Source organism: Saimiri boliviensis, chromosome 7, assembly GCF_048565385.1.
Source record: "Saimiri boliviensis isolate mSaiBol1 chromosome 7, mSaiBol1.pri, whole genome shotgun sequence".
NCBI classification, from domain to species: Eukaryota; Metazoa; Chordata; class Mammalia; order Primates; family Cebidae; genus Saimiri; species Saimiri boliviensis.
In genome coordinates, this window is record NC_133455.1 from 64,690,002 (window position 1) to 64,707,606 (window position 17,605).

At 46.9% G+C, this 17,605-nt stretch overlaps 1 protein-coding gene and 1 pseudogene across 1 annotated transcript in view; one reads left to right on the forward strand and one right to left on the reverse strand.

Annotated features, from left to right (window-relative positions):
• The window catches only part of FAM186B (family with sequence similarity 186 member B), a 21,924-nt gene extending 5,372 nt beyond the window's left edge, over nt 1–16,552 (reverse strand). The window contains exons 1-5 of the mRNA XM_003939141.4: nt 16,457–16,552; nt 15,386–15,608; nt 13,961–14,143; nt 9,906–11,574; nt 9,190–9,382 (exon numbers count right to left, since the gene is read on the reverse strand). Coding sequence (XP_003939190.1) covers nt 9,190–9,382; nt 9,906–11,574; nt 13,961–14,143; nt 15,386–15,608; nt 16,457–16,552 — 2,364 coding nt within the window. The remainder of the gene's footprint in view (nt 1–9,189; nt 9,383–9,905; nt 11,575–13,960; nt 14,144–15,385; nt 15,609–16,456) is intronic.
• On the forward strand, nt 348–10,452 carry LOC141585110 (Parkinson disease protein 7 pseudogene; annotated as a pseudogene).
• Nucleotides 16,553–17,605: the final 1,053 nt, after the last annotated feature.

The window sequence follows — 17,605 nt, forward strand, 5'->3', positions numbered from 1 at the left end:
TAGTGACTATGTCAATATTGATGTACACTGAAGAGCAAGGAATATAATAGAAACAAAGGGCCAGGTGCTGGTGGCTCACACCTGTAATCCCAACACTTTAGGAGGCCCAGGTGGGCGGATTGCCTGAGGTCAAGAATTGGAGACCAGCCTGCCCAACATGGCATGAACCCATCTCTACTAAAAATACAAAAATTAGCCAGGTGTGGTGGTACACACCTGTAATCCCAGCTACTCGGGAGGCTGAGGCACAAGAATCACTTGAACCTGGTAGGTGGAGTTTGCAATGAGCTCAGATGGCGCCACTGCACTCCAGCCTGGGTGACAGAGCGAGATCCCATCTCAAAAAAAAAAAAAAAGAGGGGTCATTTCATAAGGATAAAAGTCCAAATGTGGGGCCAGGTAAGGTGATTCATGCTGTAATCACAACACTTTGGGAAGTCAAGGTGGTAGGGTTGTTTGAGGGCAAGACTTGGAGACCAGCTTGGGCAACAGAGTGAGACCTCATCTCTATAAAAATAAATAGTAAAGATCAAATTTTCTTTTTTTTTTTTTAAGACGAGATTTTACCATGTTGGTGAGGCTGGTCTTGAACTCCTGACCTCAGGTGATCTGTCTGCCTTGGCCTCCAAAGTGCTTGGATTACAGGCGTGAGCCACCACACCCAGCCCCAAATTTTCTTTTTTGAGACAGAGTCTTGCTCTGTCACCAGGCTGTAGTGGAGTGGCACAATTTCAGCTCACTGCAACCTCTGCCTCCTGGGTTCAAGCGATTCTCCTGTCTCAGCCTCCTGAGTAGCTGGGACTACAGGCGTGTGCCACCATGCCCAGCTAATTTTTGTATTTATTTTAGAGACAGGGTTTCACCATGTTGCCCAGGCTGGCCTCCAACTCCTGGACTCAAGCAGTCCACCCATCTTGGCCTCCCAAAGTGCTGGGATTACAGGCGTGAGCCACCACGCCTGACTATAAAGGTCAAATTTTCAAGAATATATAAACAATTGTAAATGTGTATGCACTTAATTGCAGAGCCTCAGAGTATTTGAATAATAAATCTATAAAAACTGAAATAAATAGACATAACTGGAGAGGTGCAGCATGCTCATTAATTGAAAGAATAAATATTATTAAGATGCCATTTCTCAGTGCTGGGTAGGTAGGAAATTGGTGGGTTGGAGTTTGTGGTAGGTACTTGGGCCCAAACTGGAAAGACACTCAGGGCTAACAGTGACATCCAGGACATTCAACCCCCAAAGCAGCAGCTAGTGATACATATCTGTGGAGACTGTCACACAGAAAATGAAATAAAATCTAGGGATCCAATCAGATGTAGAGAATGTGGATGCAGAATAATATTCAAGAAAAGGACTGAAAGATTGGTGGGTGTTGATGCTCAGTGAAACCTGGGAATTCAGAGGAATGTGTTCACTTATACTTGAATTTCCCTCTCAGTGTTTCTTGTTGTTGTATGGCTTTTGGTTTTGTACACAGTAGTTCTTTTATCCTCTGGGGATACATTCCAAGACCTCCAGTGTATCCCTGAAACCTCAGTGCCAAACCCTTTACACACTGTTTTTCCTATATATACATAAATATAATAAAGTTTAATTTCTAAAGCACAGTAAGAGATTAATATTAACAAAACAGAACAATGTTAACAATATACTGTAATGAAAGTTATGTGAATGTGGTTGGTCTCTCTTGCTCTCAAAATATCTTAAGTACTCACCTATTTTCAGATTGTGGTTGACTACAAGTAGCTGAAACCACAGAAAGGGAAACACCGGATGAGGTGGGGGATTACTGTACTTAGGAATACAACTATATAAACATAGATTTCATCTTATTTGATTTTTTTTTTTTGAGATGGAGTTTTGCTCTTGTTGCCGAGGCTGGAGTGCAATGGTGTGATCTTGGCTCACTGCAACCTTTGCCTTCCTGGTTCAAGCGATTCTCCTGTCTCAGCTTCCCAGGTAGCTGAGATTACAGGCGCCCGCCACCACGCCTGGCTAATTTTGTATTTTTAGTAGAGATGGGGTTTCTCCATGTTGGTCAGGTTGATCTCGAACTTCCAACCGCAGGTGATACAGCCTATTTTCTTTTCAAGACCATATTGTATGGAGTTATCTACTAATACTTTGTATATAGCATTTTTTGTTCTATTACATAACTTTTAGTTTTATTGTATATATAATCTGACACACAATAAAGGGTAAAATTGCTTCCCCAAACCATACTTTTAATCAAAACCTAGAATCATCTGCAGTCCTTGTTAAAAAGGCAGGTTTCTAGAATCCTCTGAAGTTTTGATTAAATAAATTCCTTGGAAACCACACACACACACACACAAAGATGACATTTTCCTCCAGATCTTTAGTTTCAAAACAATGCCAATAAAAATTAAAACAGGCAGGCCGGGCGCGGCGGCTCAAGCCTGTAATCCCAGCACTTTGGGAGGCCGAGGCGGATGGATCACGAGGTCAAGAGATCAAGACCATCCTGGTCAACAAGGTGAAACCCCGTCTCTACTAAAAAAAAAAAAATACAAAAAGTTAGCTGGGCATGGTGGTGCGTGCCTGTAATCCCAGCTACTCAGGAGGCTGAGACAGGAGAATTGCCTGAACCCAGGAGGTGGAGGTTGCGGTGAGCCGAGATCGCGCCATTGCACTCCAGCCTGGGTAACAAGAGCGAAACTCCGTCTCAAAAAAAAAAAAAAAAAAAAAATTAAAACAGGCTTTTTTGTAGAGATTGACAAACTGATGCTAAAGCTATAGGACCATAACAAGGAATATGAAAAACATTTCTGACAAAAAGTTGAAATGCTGACATTATCTGATTTCAAAATTTATTATAAAACTGAGGTTATTTAGATATTATAGTACTGGCAAAAGAATAAATATACAGATCAAAGAAACAGAATAGAAATTCTAAAAGAACCACACATGGGTGGCCAATTGATTTTTGGCAAAGGTGCCAAGACAATTAATTGGGGAAAGAATAATCTTTTCAAAAAAGGGTGCTGGAATGATTGGATACCCATACACCAAAAAACAAAAGGTAAAACACCAACAACCTCAAATCTTACTTCATGCCATATGCAAAAATAGACTCAAAATGTATCAGAGACCTGAACATTAGAGGAAAACTGTAAGGCTGTTTAAAGAAAACATGAGAAAACCTTTGTGACCTTGGGTTAAGCAAATATTTTAAAACATAGAACACAGAACACATGAACTATAGAAGAAAAACATTGGTAAATTGGGACTTTATTAAAACCTTTCTCTCACCAAAAGACATTGTTAAGTAAATGAAAAGGAATGGCCGGGCACGGTAGCTCATGCCTATAATCTCAGCACTTTGGGAGGCCAAAGCGGGCAGATACCTGAGGTTGGCAGTTTGAGACCAGTCTGGCTAACATGTTGAAACCCTGTCTCTACTAAAAAATACAAAAATTAGCCAGGTGATAGCGGTGCCTGTAATCCCAGCTACTTGGGAGGCTGTGGCACAAGAATCTCTTGAACCCAGGACGCAGAGGTTGCAGTGAGCTAAGATAGCACTGCTGCACTCCAGCCTGGGCAACAGAGCAAGACTCTGTCTCAATAATAATAATAATAATAATAATAATAATAATAATGGAATGCTACAGACTGATTGGATCCAGAATATAGGATGAACTTTTACAATCCAATAATAATACTTTACCAAGAAGATAAATGGATGATGAATAAGCACATGAAAAGATGCTCACATTATTGTTAGGAAAATTCACATTATATAAATTAAAGTCTTATTAGTATAAAACAGTTCTACAACTCAGTAGCATGAAAATATACAAATGATTTTTTAATTATTCTGAGACAGAGTCTCTGTTGCCCATCCTGGAGTGCAGTGGTGCAATCTCAGCTCACTGCGATCTCTGCCTCCTGAGTTTAAGCTATTCTCCTGCCTCAGCCTCCCCAGTAGCTGGGATTACAGACATGTGTCATCATACACAGCTAGTTTTTGTATGTTCTTTTTTTTTTCTGGGGTACCTATGCAGATCATGCGAGATTGTTGCATAGGTACATTCATGGCAAGGTGGTTTGCTGCCTCCATTGCCCCATCACCTATACCTGACATTTCTCTCCACATTATCCCTCCCCACCCTCCCTCCCACTAGCCCCCCAACAACGGACCCTGGTGTGTGATGCTCCCCTCTCTTTGTCCATGTGTTCTCATTGTTCAACACCCACCTATGAGTGAGAACATGTGGTGTTTGATTTTCGTTCTTGTGTCAGTTTGCTGAGAATGATGGTTTCCAGGTTCATCCATGTCCCTACAAAGGACACGAACTCATCATTTTGTATGGCTGTGTAGTATTCCATGGTGTATATGTGCCACATTTTCTTTGTCCAGTCTACAATTGATGGGCATTTGGGTTGGTTCCAGGTCTTTGCTATTGTAAACAGTAGAGACGAGATTTCACCCTGTTGGCCAGGCTGGTCTTGAACTCCTGAGCTCAAGTGATCCCCCTGCCTTGGCCTCCCAAAGTGCTGGGATTGTGGGCACTAGCCACTGCACCTGGCCACATATAACCTGATTTTAAAATGGGCAGGTCCACCTTCAACCTGGTGTGTGGTGAGTGGTCCTGGATGGGCCGGGGCACTGTGATTGCAGGAAGAGGCACGGGGTGCAGTCTTTAAAACATAACATAAAAATGGCTTCCAAAAGAGCTCTGGTCATCCTGGCTAAAGGAGCAGAGGAAATGGAGACGGTCATCCCTGTAGATGCATGAGGTAAACTGGGATTAAGGTCACCGTTGCAGGTCTGGCTGGAAAAGACCCAGTATAGTGTAGCCGTGATATCTTCATTTGTCCTGATGCCAGTCGTGAAGATGCAAAAAAAGAGGAACCATATGATGTAGTGGTTCTACCAGGAGGTAATCTGGGTGCACAGAATTTATCCGAGTCTGCTGCTGTGAAGGAGCAGGAAAACCAGAAGGCACTGATAGCTGCCATCTGTGCAGGTTCTACTGCTCTGTTGGCTCATGAAGTAGATTTTGGAAGTAGTTACAACACACCAACTTGCTAAGGACAAAATGATGAATGGAGGTCATGACACCTACTGTGAGAATTGTGTGGAAAAGGATGGCCTGATTCTTATAAGCTGGGGGCCTGGGACCAGCTTTGAGTTTGTGCTTGCAGTTGTTGAAGCCCTGAGTGGCAAGGAGGTGGCGGCTCAAATGAAGGCTCCACTTGTTCTTAAAGACTAAAGCAGCGAAATGTGACAAGTTAGAAATCCATTCGCACTGTGTTTGTGCTAAACAAAACAATGGTAGGTTAATGTGTTCAGAAGCCACCGTCATTACTCCTTTTGCAGAAGTAGAGTTGTGAAGTCACAACTACACAGAGATTTATCAACCTACAAATTGTGTCTGTACATTTCTAAGCCTTGATTGCAGAATGAACAGGGCATTTAGCAAACTAGAAATAAAAAACGAAAATGGGCAAAGCAGGAGTTCAAGACCACTGTGGGCAATATAGTGAGACTCTGTCTCAAAAAAAAAAAAAGCAGGGGCGAAGGACCTCAATTGACAATTACCCAAAAAAAGATATAGGACACTCTGGCCCACTCAGCCTATGGGACAGTCCTGCTCTGTCAGTGGAGCAGCCATTCTGTTGCACACTGTTCCTCTAATAAACTTGTTTTCTTTAAAAAAAAAAAAGTCATAAAAATGGCCAATAAGCATATGAAAATGTGTTCAACATCATCAATCATCAGGGAAATGCAAACCAAAGCCACAATGAGCTGTCCCCTCACACCTGCTGGAAGGGCTATTATCAAAAAGACAGGAGGTAACAAGGTTATGGCAAAGGTGTGAAGAAAAGAGAACCCTTATACACTATTCATAGGAAGGTAGATTAGCACAGCCATTGTGGAAAATAGTATGGAGGCTCCTAAAAAAAATTAAACATGAAATTACTAGGCCGGGCGCGGTGGCTCACGCCTGTAATCCCAGCACTTTGGGAGGCCGAGATGGGTGGATCACGAGGTCAAGAGATCGAGACCATCCTGGTCAACATGGTGAAACCTCGTCTCTACTAAAAATACAAAAATTAGCTGGGCATGGTGTTGCACGCCTGTAGTCCTAGCTACTCGGGAGGCTGAGGCAGGAGAATTGCTTGAACCCAGGAGGCGGAGGTTGCGGTGAGCCGAGATCGCGCCATTTGCACTCCAGCCTGGGTAACAAGAGCAAAACTCCGTCTCAAAAAAAAAAAAAAAGAAAGAAAGAAATTACTATGACCCAGGGATTCTCTTCTGGGTATATACCCAAAGGAACAGAATTGCCACCTTGAAAAGATATCTACACTCCATTGCAGTATGACAATAGCCAAGATTCAGAAATAACCAAGGTGTCCATCATTGGGCAAATGGATAAAGAAACTGTGGTATGTACAGTCATGTGCTGCATAACAGTGTTTCAGTGAATGATGGGCCACATATACGACCGTGGTCTCATAAGGTTATAATACCATATATTTACCTTTTCTATGTTTAGATACACAATATTCACCATTGTGTTCTGATTGCCTACAGTATTCAGAACAGTCACATGCTATACAGGTTCATAGTCTAGCAGCAATAGGCTACGCCATATAGCCTAGGTGTGTAGTAGGCTATCCCATCTAGATTTGTGCAAGTATATCCTGTGATGTTCACACAACAAAAATTGCCTAACAAAACATTTCCCAGAATACAGCACCATCACTGTATCTATAGAGGAATATTATTCAGCCTTAAGAAAGGAGGAGATCCTGCCATTTGCCACAATATGGTTGGCCCCGGAGGACATTATGCTAAGTGAAATATGCCATGCACAGAAGGAAAAATCTTGCATGGTCTCACTTATATGTGAAATCTAAAAAAAACCAAAAGGCCAAATTGAGGAGACAGAAAATAAAACAGTGGTTACTAGAATTGGGGTGGGGGTGGGAGGAAGTGGGGTGACATAGGCCAAATGATACAAAGTAGCCTTGTATAGGACTAAGAAACTGAAAGCTCTAATGTGCATGAGGATTATAGTTAATAGTGTATTGGATTCAGGATTTTTGCCAAATGAGATTATTACGGCCTTTGCCAGAGGAAAGATAAAAATGGCAACTCTGTGAGATGACAGATATGTTAATTTGTTTCACTATGGTAACCATTTTACTATATATCTGTCTTATAATGTCATGTTATAAATCTTAAATATATACAATAAAATTTATTTTAAATAAATAAATAATAAAAAGTGTTTTGCCCAGGCACGGTGGCTCATGCCTGTAATCCCAGCACTTTGGGAGGCCAAGGCAGTTGGATCACTTGAGGTCAGGTGTTCAAGACCAGCGTGGCCAACATGGTGAAACTCCATCTCTACTAAAAATAAAAAATTAGTTGGGGGTGGTGGTACACGCCTGTTGTCCCAGCTACTTGGGAGGCTGAGGCAGGAGAATTGCTTGAAACCAGAAAATGGAAGTTGCAGTGAGGGGGATTGCGCCACTGCACTCCAGCCTGGTGATAGAGCAAGACTCTGTCTCAAAAAAAAAAAAAAAAAAAAATTGTTTTGCCCTTATGGAGCCCTGAAAAAACTCTAGAGGATCCCCAGGACTCAGCAAACCACACTTTGAGAACTGCTGATCTAATGTATAATTTGAGAAAACATTCCAAAACTAAAGGACATAAATTTCTACATTGAAAGGGCTGACCGGCCGGGCGCAATGGCTTGTGCCTATAATCCCAGCATTTTGGGAGACCAAGGTGGGTGGATCATGAGGTCAGGAGTTCAAGATCAGCCTGGCCAACATGGTGACACCGCATCTCTACTAAAAATATAAAAATTAGCTGGGCATGGTGGCAGGCGCCTGTAATCCCAGCTACTCAGGAGGCTGAGGCAGGAGAATCGCTTGAAACTGGAAGGCGGAGGTTGCAGTGAGCCGAGATAATGCCATTGTACTCCAGCTTGGGCGAAAGAGCAAAACTCTGTCTCAAAAAAAGAGAAAAAAAAGAAAGGACCGATAAGGCCCTGTAAAACAGATAAACATAGGCCCACATCAGGCTTAGCATCATTACAGAACACTGGAGACAGATCTTATCAGCTACCAGAGGTAAAAATAGGACAAACCCAAAGGATCAAGGACTCAGGATGACTTGGGGTACTCAACAGCAACATTAGAGCGCAAAAGGCAATAGGCAGTGCCTTCAAAATTGTGAGGGAAAGGGCCAGGCGCAGTGACTCACACCTGTAATCCCAGCACTTAGGGAGGCCAAGGCAGGTGGATCACTTGAGGTCAGGTGTTCAAGACCAGCGTGGCCAACATGGTGAAACTCCATCTCTACTAAAAATAAAAAATTAGCTGGAGGTGGTGGCGCGAGCCTGTTATCCCAGCTACTCGCGAGGCTGAGGCAGGAGAATTGCTTGAACCTGGGAGGCAGAGGTTGCGGTGATCCAAGATCATGCAACTGTACTCCAGCCTGGGCAAAACAGTGAGACTCCATCTCAAAACAAACAAGCAAATTTTGAGGGATTGTGAGGGAAAATGGATTCTAAGCTAGACTTTCACATCCAGGCAAACAATTAAGAGTGAGGATAGATATTAAGACATTTTCAGACAACCAGGGTCTCAATGACTTAACCTCCCATGCAACCATTGTCAAAAAGTGAGTGGAGGAGGGACTCCACTAAAGGAAGTGAACCAAGGAAGAAGATACCTGGAATCTAGAAAGCAAAGGAGCTGACTGAGGGAGAAGCAAAGAGCAAGTCTCTGCAAGACAGTGAAGATGACAGCTATGCGCCAAGCCTGGAGAAACCCCAGAGTGCCAGGAGCAGGGCGGAGAACCACAGGGAGAGAGAATCACAGCCCAGAGCCAGGACTGCAGGATCCAGCTGCCCCACTCCTTCAGAAGAATCTTCTCTTCCACAGCTCTTTCTCAAGAGACATCTCTCTCTCTCGGTTGCTCTCCCCAGAAACAGATTGGAAAGCCACCCTCCACCATGCTCAGGCTGGCGCCTGCCTTCACCTGTCCCTGGTGCAGAAGCTTTATCCTGCCCTCTCCTTTCCCTTCTGCTCCTGGACCCACAGCCACAGCCACGTCCCCACAGGCTCATTTAGGACCCCAAGCCAACTGGCCGTGCTGACCCCAAGAGGTGGGGTGGGGAGGGCGGGAGGCCCACCTTGGGAAACATGGCCACCATGCTGCTCAGGCACTCTTGGCGCTTCTCCTCCAGGACCCTCTGCTTGCCTGTCCAGGCCTGCAACCTGAGCACCTGCAGGTGGTTGATGTTTTCCAAGAAGATGTGGAGGTTTTGGGTCTTGGAGGAAGCCCCCGTTTCTCTCATGATTTGTATGTGGTTGATCACTTCTTGCCTGGGAAGAGAAGAGAAGCGATTTAGGGGATGGAGAGGCTGCCTCCATCCCCCAAGTCTGTTAACCAGAGATGACTTGGTTTTCCTTAATTTCTTCGAGCAAAAAGAGAAATGGAGGCTGTTGAGAGCTGGGGAAAATGGGGCACAGAAAAACGGGAGCTGGTATCAGGTGAGGAGCCTCGGGGCTGGGATGAAACAGGAAAAGAAAAGAAAGGAAGACAGGGGAGCACATTATGTGGGTTATGGGCAGGGCCACGGGAAGAGATGAAGAAAGAGGGAAGTGGCTTAGAGGAAAAGCCCACCACAGGGAGAGCACGGTCAGTGCCCTTCCTCCTGCACCTTCAGGGGTTGCCCAAGGCCCCAGGCCAGATTTGCTTTCCTGCCCTGCCTCAGGAGACCTTGTCCACGCCTGGAGTGGCTCTCCCCATCCCCCACTGTCCTGCGTTCCTTCTCTCCCACTGAGTTTAGGCTCTGCCCACATATTGCAGCGGGTGGGTGCCAGGTGGGTTCCAGGGAGGACCTACCGGAGGCTCTGGAGGTGTCTGTAGAAGATGTACTTATGGCACAGGTACTGCAGCCTGAGCGTGCCCAGCTCCATGGTGGTGGTGGTGAGCTCCAGCGCCTTGCTGCGCAGGTAGTGGGGCAGCCCCATCTCAGACTCCTCACTCAGGAGCTGCAGGTTCTTTCTCTGGGCCTCCATGTCCATGTGGTACACCTTCTTCTTACGAGTTGCAGGGGATATCTGCAAAGAGGGCCGGGACAGCCTTTGGATGGATGTCCCAGTGATAGGAAAGGAGGCAGATTTCTTGGGCCTCGTGGGAACTTGGCGGGCTCGTGGTCTGTGCATAGATGCCACTGAACTCATAGGTCTCTGCTTTCCCAGGGCAGGCTGCAGGGTACTAGGAGATGTGGGCAAGTGTGGCCTCCGGCTTTGGTGAGCAGATTGGGCCCGGCTAGGGGCAGGCACTAACGATAGCTCTGGCTTCTCCAAGTCCCTCCATCGACTGGTGACTGTGAAGATCCTCCTCTCCACATCCTCCCCTCGCTGCTCCGGCTCTCTCCTTGGGCTCTCCTGCTCCTTTTCCAGCTGGACCCATTTCTGCTGCTGCTCCCTTGCCAGGTCTTCCAGCTTCCACTGCCGCAGCTTCTCCTGGTGCTCCTGCTCCAGCAGGGCCCACGTCTTCTGCCGCTGCTGCCACATCTCCTCCTCCTCCAGCCACAGCTGCCTCCGCTTGTCCCAGCTGAGTTCCTCCTCCCAGGGCTCCTCTTGGCTCTCCGAGGGCACCTGCCTGGAGCTCTCTAGAGACAGCTGCTCCTTAGAATGGAACTTAATTTGGAGTCCTTCCTTCTCCTGGAAGTAGTCCTCCTGGTCTTCGTCTTTGTGGCCGGAGCTTTCTGCCGCTGGTCTTTCCCATTTCTTGGGAAACCTGTGATCCACTAAGGATAGAAACACAGGCTCAAGGCCCTCGGTGTCCTGGCTGCTGAACATATCTGCGACCCTTGAGTGCACGGTCATGGTGGAAAGCAGCTGGTGCCCTGCAGCTGTAGCACCATTGTCCTGCACCGTGGCCATGGGAGCTGGGGGAAGTGGTGAGAACAACTGCTCCTCCTTTGTAGATTCCTGTTGGGTTTCCTCCATGACTGTTTCTTTCCTTGGCAAGGTCTTTCTCTCAGGGGTACCCGGGGAGTCCACAGAAACCTCAGCCAGGTCTTCTGCTTGACCTGTAGCAGTCTGAGCCTTCTTCAATTGGAACTCCAAGTCCTGCTTCTTCAGGAGAAGGTCATGGTACCTTCCCGCTAGGATCTCTACTTGCTTCAGCAGAGCACCGCTCCTGCTCTCAAGGACTTGCACGAACTGCTGGAAGTGCAGCCTCTGGCTGCTGAGCTCTTTGGTCACCTGCATTTGCAGGCGCCTGTATTTGGTCTCCAGGCTCCGGTTCTCCTTGTGTTGGAGGATCAAGGCCCTGTTGAGGTTCTCCACCATAGCGGCCATGTATCTGATGGCCCTGACCTCCCCCTTGCTGAACATGGTCGAGTCCAGGAGCTCCTGCAGCATGGACGTCACCTCCAAGGCCTTAGTGTTCATGCTCTGCTGGTCCTGGAGCATCTGTTCTGGGCTCAGTGGCTGAGGATGGGGTGGAGATGTCTGTGGGCTTCTTCCCCGCCAGCCCTGCCAGAAGGTGCGTTCGGACACTGGGAGATGAAGAGAGAGAAAAGTCAGTGACCTCTCATGGGTCCCAAGGATTACATTGATTCTCTAAATCCTGCATGGCCAAACTGGCAACCCCCTTAGGGATTTGGCAAAGAGCATGGAGCTGGGTCCGTATGTGGGGCCAGGGATGGTGCTGTCAGGACAGACCTCTGCTGGGTGCAGAGCTTGCCCAGAGCCCAGCCTCGGGGGCCTACCAGCTCCACTGCACCTGCAGAGCCCAGAGGGGCCTGGTGTAGACAATCCAGCGCAGCTCACTGCAGCAGCATCCTGGTCCTCCATGTTCTCCTGGGGTAGAGTCGTTTTTTTAATCATGCCACTTCCCAGCCTCCGTGTCGGTGTTTGCCTCTTATTGTCAGCTACCCAAGCCCCTTACACCCATCCAGGAAGCCTGGTTTCCCTTTCCTATTAGCACTGGACTGTGTTTGTGGAGAATTTATCACGTGGTCCTCCAACTGTCCACATGTTTTATGTGTGTTTTTTTTTTTTTAAGTAACTTTTTTTTTCATTTTGGGGATCCCAAAATCCTTTGATACTCTGGAGAAAGCAGCAGATCCTCTCTCCCCAGGAAAACGCGCTACACACAGATTGTGCCCTCCATGTTCAAACCCATAGCAGATCTCCATTTCTCAAAGGCTGGGTCATGGTGGTTGTACCCCCTCAGACCCTCTATGTATAGAGCTGGTGGAGTGATTATCTTGGAGCACCCATTCCTCTGCCTGTTTAATAAACATCACTGCTAGAATAAACAGTGCTAACTTCAGTTGAGGGGTAGAGGAAATATAAAAATTAAGGGATACTGAAGTTGGGCTAGCATCTATCTAGCTAGTATTGTCAGAGAGGCCACGTGGCCTAGTTGCCCAGAGCTTAGATTCTGCAGTCAGATAACTTGGGTTTGAATCCCATCTTTTCCATTTGCCTTGGACAATTTTCCTAACTTCTCGTGTCTCAGTTTCCCAATGTGAAAAATGGGGATAATCATAGAATCTATGTCATAGGACTTAGATTATGCATGTTTAGTGCCAAGTGCATTAACAGGTACCTAGTAAGTGCTCAGTAAATCATCCCTAAAAAGAAATAAATAAAGACACAGTCTTTACCATTCAGAAGTTTATAATCTAGCAAGGGGCTAATTTGAAGACATAGTACGGTACAGATTGTAGGAGAGACTGTTTCCTTTTCCACTTTCCCCTGCCTTCTCCCTCCTGCTGACCTTGATTGATAATGAGGCTGGCCATGAGGAACAATGGTAAATGCTGATGGTTAACTATTGTCAGTTAAGCCCTGAGCATGTTCCAAGCACGGTGTCAGACACCTCACACTGTGTGGAAGCCTCCCCACAAACCTGCAGCTACACAGCACCCTCCTCTCTCTAAATACAAGGAAACTGAGGCTCAGGGAGATAAAGTCCTTGCCCAAAGTTATACAACCAGAAATTAACAGAGATGCAATTCAAACTCTTGAGTGAGATTAAGAAGCCAGAAAACTGGCCGGGCGCGGTGGCTCAAGCCTGTAATCCTAGCACTTTGGGAGGCCGAGGTGGGTGGATCACAAGGTCAAGAGATCGAGACCATCCTGGTCAACATGGTGAAACCCCGTCTCTACTAAAAATACAAAAAAACATTAACTGGGCATGGGGGCGCGTGCCTGTAATCCCAGCTGCTCAGGAGGCTGAGGAAGGAGAATTGCCTGAACCCAGGAGGCGGAGGTTGTGACAGTGAGCCGAGATCGTGCCATTGCACTCCAGCCTGGGTAACAAGAGTGAAACTCCGTCTCAAAAAAAAAAAAAAAAAAAAAAGAAGAAGAAGCCAGAAAAGCTATGTGTGGGGCCACAAGCTTTCCTTATGGTCCCTTCTCTTCTCTGAGCTTCAATGTTCTCATCTACAAAATGCAAGAGTTCAATAATCTCAGGTTCTCCGAATGTTGACGGGAGTAAAAATCCAAGGTTCAACTGTTTGCTGATGGACCACCTCTGCAGCAGCCTCCAGCCGAGCCTCCCCAACCTTCTTGGCTCTGCTGCTGGGTTTGGAGTGAGAAGAGGATGGTTCTCAGGCTCTAGCTGCTAACTCCAGCCCTCCAGGCCCCCCAGCTTTGTTCCTCAGAACCCACAGGGGGCCACAGCTCCAGTGAGCATACCAGGGACGTGTCTCCACACCACACCGCCCTCAGCCCTGCAGGACGGCTCAGAGCTGCTCAGTGCTTAGCCTGGGCTCAGCCCCAGCCACTCACCAGTGCCCATCTATCTCAAATCAAGCTTCTGTGATGAAGGAGGATCAGAAAGATCCTAGGCCCCACCTGTGACTTCTTCCTCTGCCATGGCATCCACCCCATCCCCACCCAGCTCCCTGCCCAGGTGTTCCTAGAACCTACCTTGTGACCTTTTCTTTTGTCCTTCAATGAGAGTGGAGCAAAGAGCAGTGAGTGACTCGATGCCTCTTTTGGTGGCAATGAGGGAGAGAGGTAGCACTTTCTCAGTCGCCTCAATCCATTCATCCAGGGCTGCTTCTTCCTCTTCACTCTTCCTGGGCCCGATCTCATAGGTCAGAGTGTCACCTGGAGAAGGGATGGAGGAGCAGGCTGAGAGCACTCTGTCCTCCAGGGGGACCCAGACAGCCCTAGAGCACAGAGGTTACAGAGGCTGTGAGGTCACACTGATTTTACCTCTTACTAGGTATGTGATGGGGAAGTCACTTACTCCCCTGAGCCTCAGTTTTCTTCCCTATAAAAGAATTGGGTGAAGATTAAGTGAGATAATACATATGGAACAATTAACATGAGGCCTGCCGTGTGGAAATTCACATTGGGCATTTTATTTTTTTTGAGCTGGAATCTTGCTCTGTAGCCCAGTGGAGTGCAGTGGCGCGATCTCGGCTCACTGAAACCTCCACCTCCCGGGTCCCAGTTCAAACAATTCTCCTACTTCAGCCTCTCAAGTAGCTGGAATTACAGGCATGAGCCACTGTGCCCAGGTATTTTTTGTATTTTTTAGTAGTGATGGGGTTTCGCCATGTTGGCCAGTCTGGTCTTGAACTCCTGACCTCGTGATCTGCACACCTTGGCCTCCCAAAGTGCTGGTATTACAGGCATGAGCCACCGCACCCAGCCCACAATGGACATTAAATAGTACTATTGTCTGTACAACAGGGAGGTATCTGACTTGTTATTGCTCTATGTCCATTACCTGGTCCAACATCTGGACAACTGAATTAATTAAGCAGAGTCAACAGCTCTCTCAGTCTTGAGGGCAACTGAGGGACCACTGATCTGAGAGCTTCCAGGCATAGGGTAGCATGTTGGGGGGCAGGTCGCCATCCTGATACCATCTTCTTCCAACACTGAAGCATCCAGCACACAGCACAAAGGTCCTGTGATGGGATGACTCTGAACTGAATGGGGAGTAGCACCTGGCTTTAGGGATTAATGCAGCTAGCCCACACCCAAATGGCTCTACCAGTTGCTCACAGTTGGCATCAGGGCCCATGCAGTAAAGGTCATTCAGTGCTTTGAATGTCACCCAGGGGTGCTCTATAAAATAGCTAATGTGGGTTCAAATGTAGTTCCTATCCCACTCAAAAACAGGATGTCATAATGGACCTGTGACTTAGGCTTCATCATATATTCAGCTAATGTCATGATATGTGATGTTTGGACACTTCTGTGTCTGCCCCTCAGGGGCATGGAGGTGATGTGCTATGACATGAGTGGTGGAATGCGTTACTGGAGAGGGGGATGTGCGCTGTGCTGCCCCTGTGCTCCCCTCCCAGAGAAAGCACAGTGCCCAGCCTGCAAACTCACCCCAGTCACCCAGCCAGCGGAGAATGTCATACAGGTGCTTCTCCTTCATCTTAGCATCTTTGGAGAAGGAGGCAATTTTGTCCAGCAAGATGAATCTCTTCTTGGCCTTTGGCTCTGTCTGGTATTTTGCCTTTTCTTTTAAATCATATCCTAATTTTTCCTGGAAGCGGTTGATAACACAATTGACGTTGTCTGAAATGTGTGAGAGCCGAGTAGAAATATCCTATAGAAAAGCAACAGATTGTAGTGTTAGGGCTGTGGACTCTGGAGCCAGAAGCCACATGCTAGCAGTGTGACCTTGGACAAGTCGCTTAGCCTCTTTGGGTGTCAGTTTTCTTATATTTAAAGTGGAAATCATTATCATACCTATGTCACAGGGTTTCCTGTAAGGATTAAATGAATTAATACTTTAAAGTGCTTTGACCAGTAGTACCTGGCACATCACACAAAAGGGTTAGCTCTTATTATCATTGTGATTATTAAGAAGGTCAAGAAAGAATAGAATACCAAAACCCCACAGCAAACATTTCCTTAGAATTTCAGAGGTTGCTGGGGGTTTCCGGATGTCTTTTCTCACAAGGATCCACAGGCAACAGAAGCTTGGAAGCGAGGCCCCAAGAAACCCTAGGATCAGAGGCTCAAGTAAAAATGTAGCACAGGCTGTGTACAGGGTGATTTGAGACTTTGGCCATTTCCCCAACCCCCATGAACCTGGGGTCAGCTTGGGGGATTCTGGAGGGTTGCCAAAAACAGATTCTGGGTCCCTTCTCCTGCCCTCTAGGACCCACTGTGATGTGCCTCAGGGCTATCCTTGAACTTCCTGCCCCCTTCCCTGGGGGCTGCCCCTTCTGGCCCCAGCCCTGCCTCAGGCAGGTGGTTGCTTTCAGCTCACCCTGCAGAGGCCAAGTTTAGGAGACAGATAACTTATACTAATCTGTCTGCAGACCTGGGTTGCTGATATTCTAGGACCCCCAGGGACCCAGAGCTGGAATCTCTTTCAAACCTGGGATCAGTCCCTAGCCTCCATATTAGATCTCAATGTAAGCGTGATTCCTTCATTTCAGGGGCTACCTCTTGAGCCCGAGTTAGCTGGGCAGCCTCAATCCTCAAGATGATGGCTTTCACTGATGTAGGAGTCACCAACTGTGGGGGGTCATCTTTCTCCATTTTGGGTCACTCTGTCAGTCACAAGATACCCTGTGTCTCTGGTCCACAGGCCTGGACACATAATGTTGTCTGCTTTGAAGGCTAAGGGCACCAGGATGTCTCCTGGGTACCCTCTGCCCAGGCACAGCTCCTCCGGTAACTGTCAAACGCCAGGTTCCAACTGATCTTTTCCCAGTGACATCATCAGTTTGATTAGAAGAATTAGATGCCCCACTACCTAGCTTTTTGTCCATTGCCTAACATATATTTATTTGATTTGTTGCTTGATAGAAATTACTAAATGTTGTGCTCCCAAACAAAACATTAATGTCTAAAAATAAGAAAAAGCAATTAGCAAAAGTTATTTTCCAAAGAAAATATTTTGAATTTCTAAAAATTAGAGCCAATCAAGAACCAGATGGAGGCCAGGCTCAGTGGCTCACGCCTATAATTCCAACAATTTGGGAGGCCGAGGTGGGAGGATCACTTGAGCCCAAGAGTTTGATACCAGCCTGGGCAACATGGTGAGACCCTATCTCTACAAAAAAAAAATTAAAAATAGGCTGGGTGCGATAGCTCTCACCTGTAATCCCAACACTTTGGGAGGCCCAGGCAGGGAGATCACAAGGTCAGGAGTTTGAGACCAGCCTGGCTAATATGGTGAAACCCCATCTCTACTAAAAATACAAAAATTAGTTGGGCGTGGTGGTGGGCACCTATAGCCCCAGCTATTTGGGAGGCTGAGGCAGGAGAATTGCTTGAACCTGGGAGGCAGAGGTTGCAGTGAGCCAAGATCACACCACTGTACTCCAGCCTGGGCGACAGAGTGAGACTCTGTCTCAAAAAAAAAAAAAATTATTTATTTTTTTTTATAATAGCCAGGCATGGTTAGCATGCCTGGGATCCCAGCTACTTGAGAGGTTGAGACGGGAGGATCACTTGAGCCCAGGAGGTGAAGGCTACAGTGAGCCATGTTCATGCCACTACACCCCAGCCTAGGTGATAGAGCCCCTGTCTCTCTCTCTCTCTCTCTCTATCTCACACACACACACACACACACACACATGCATGTGC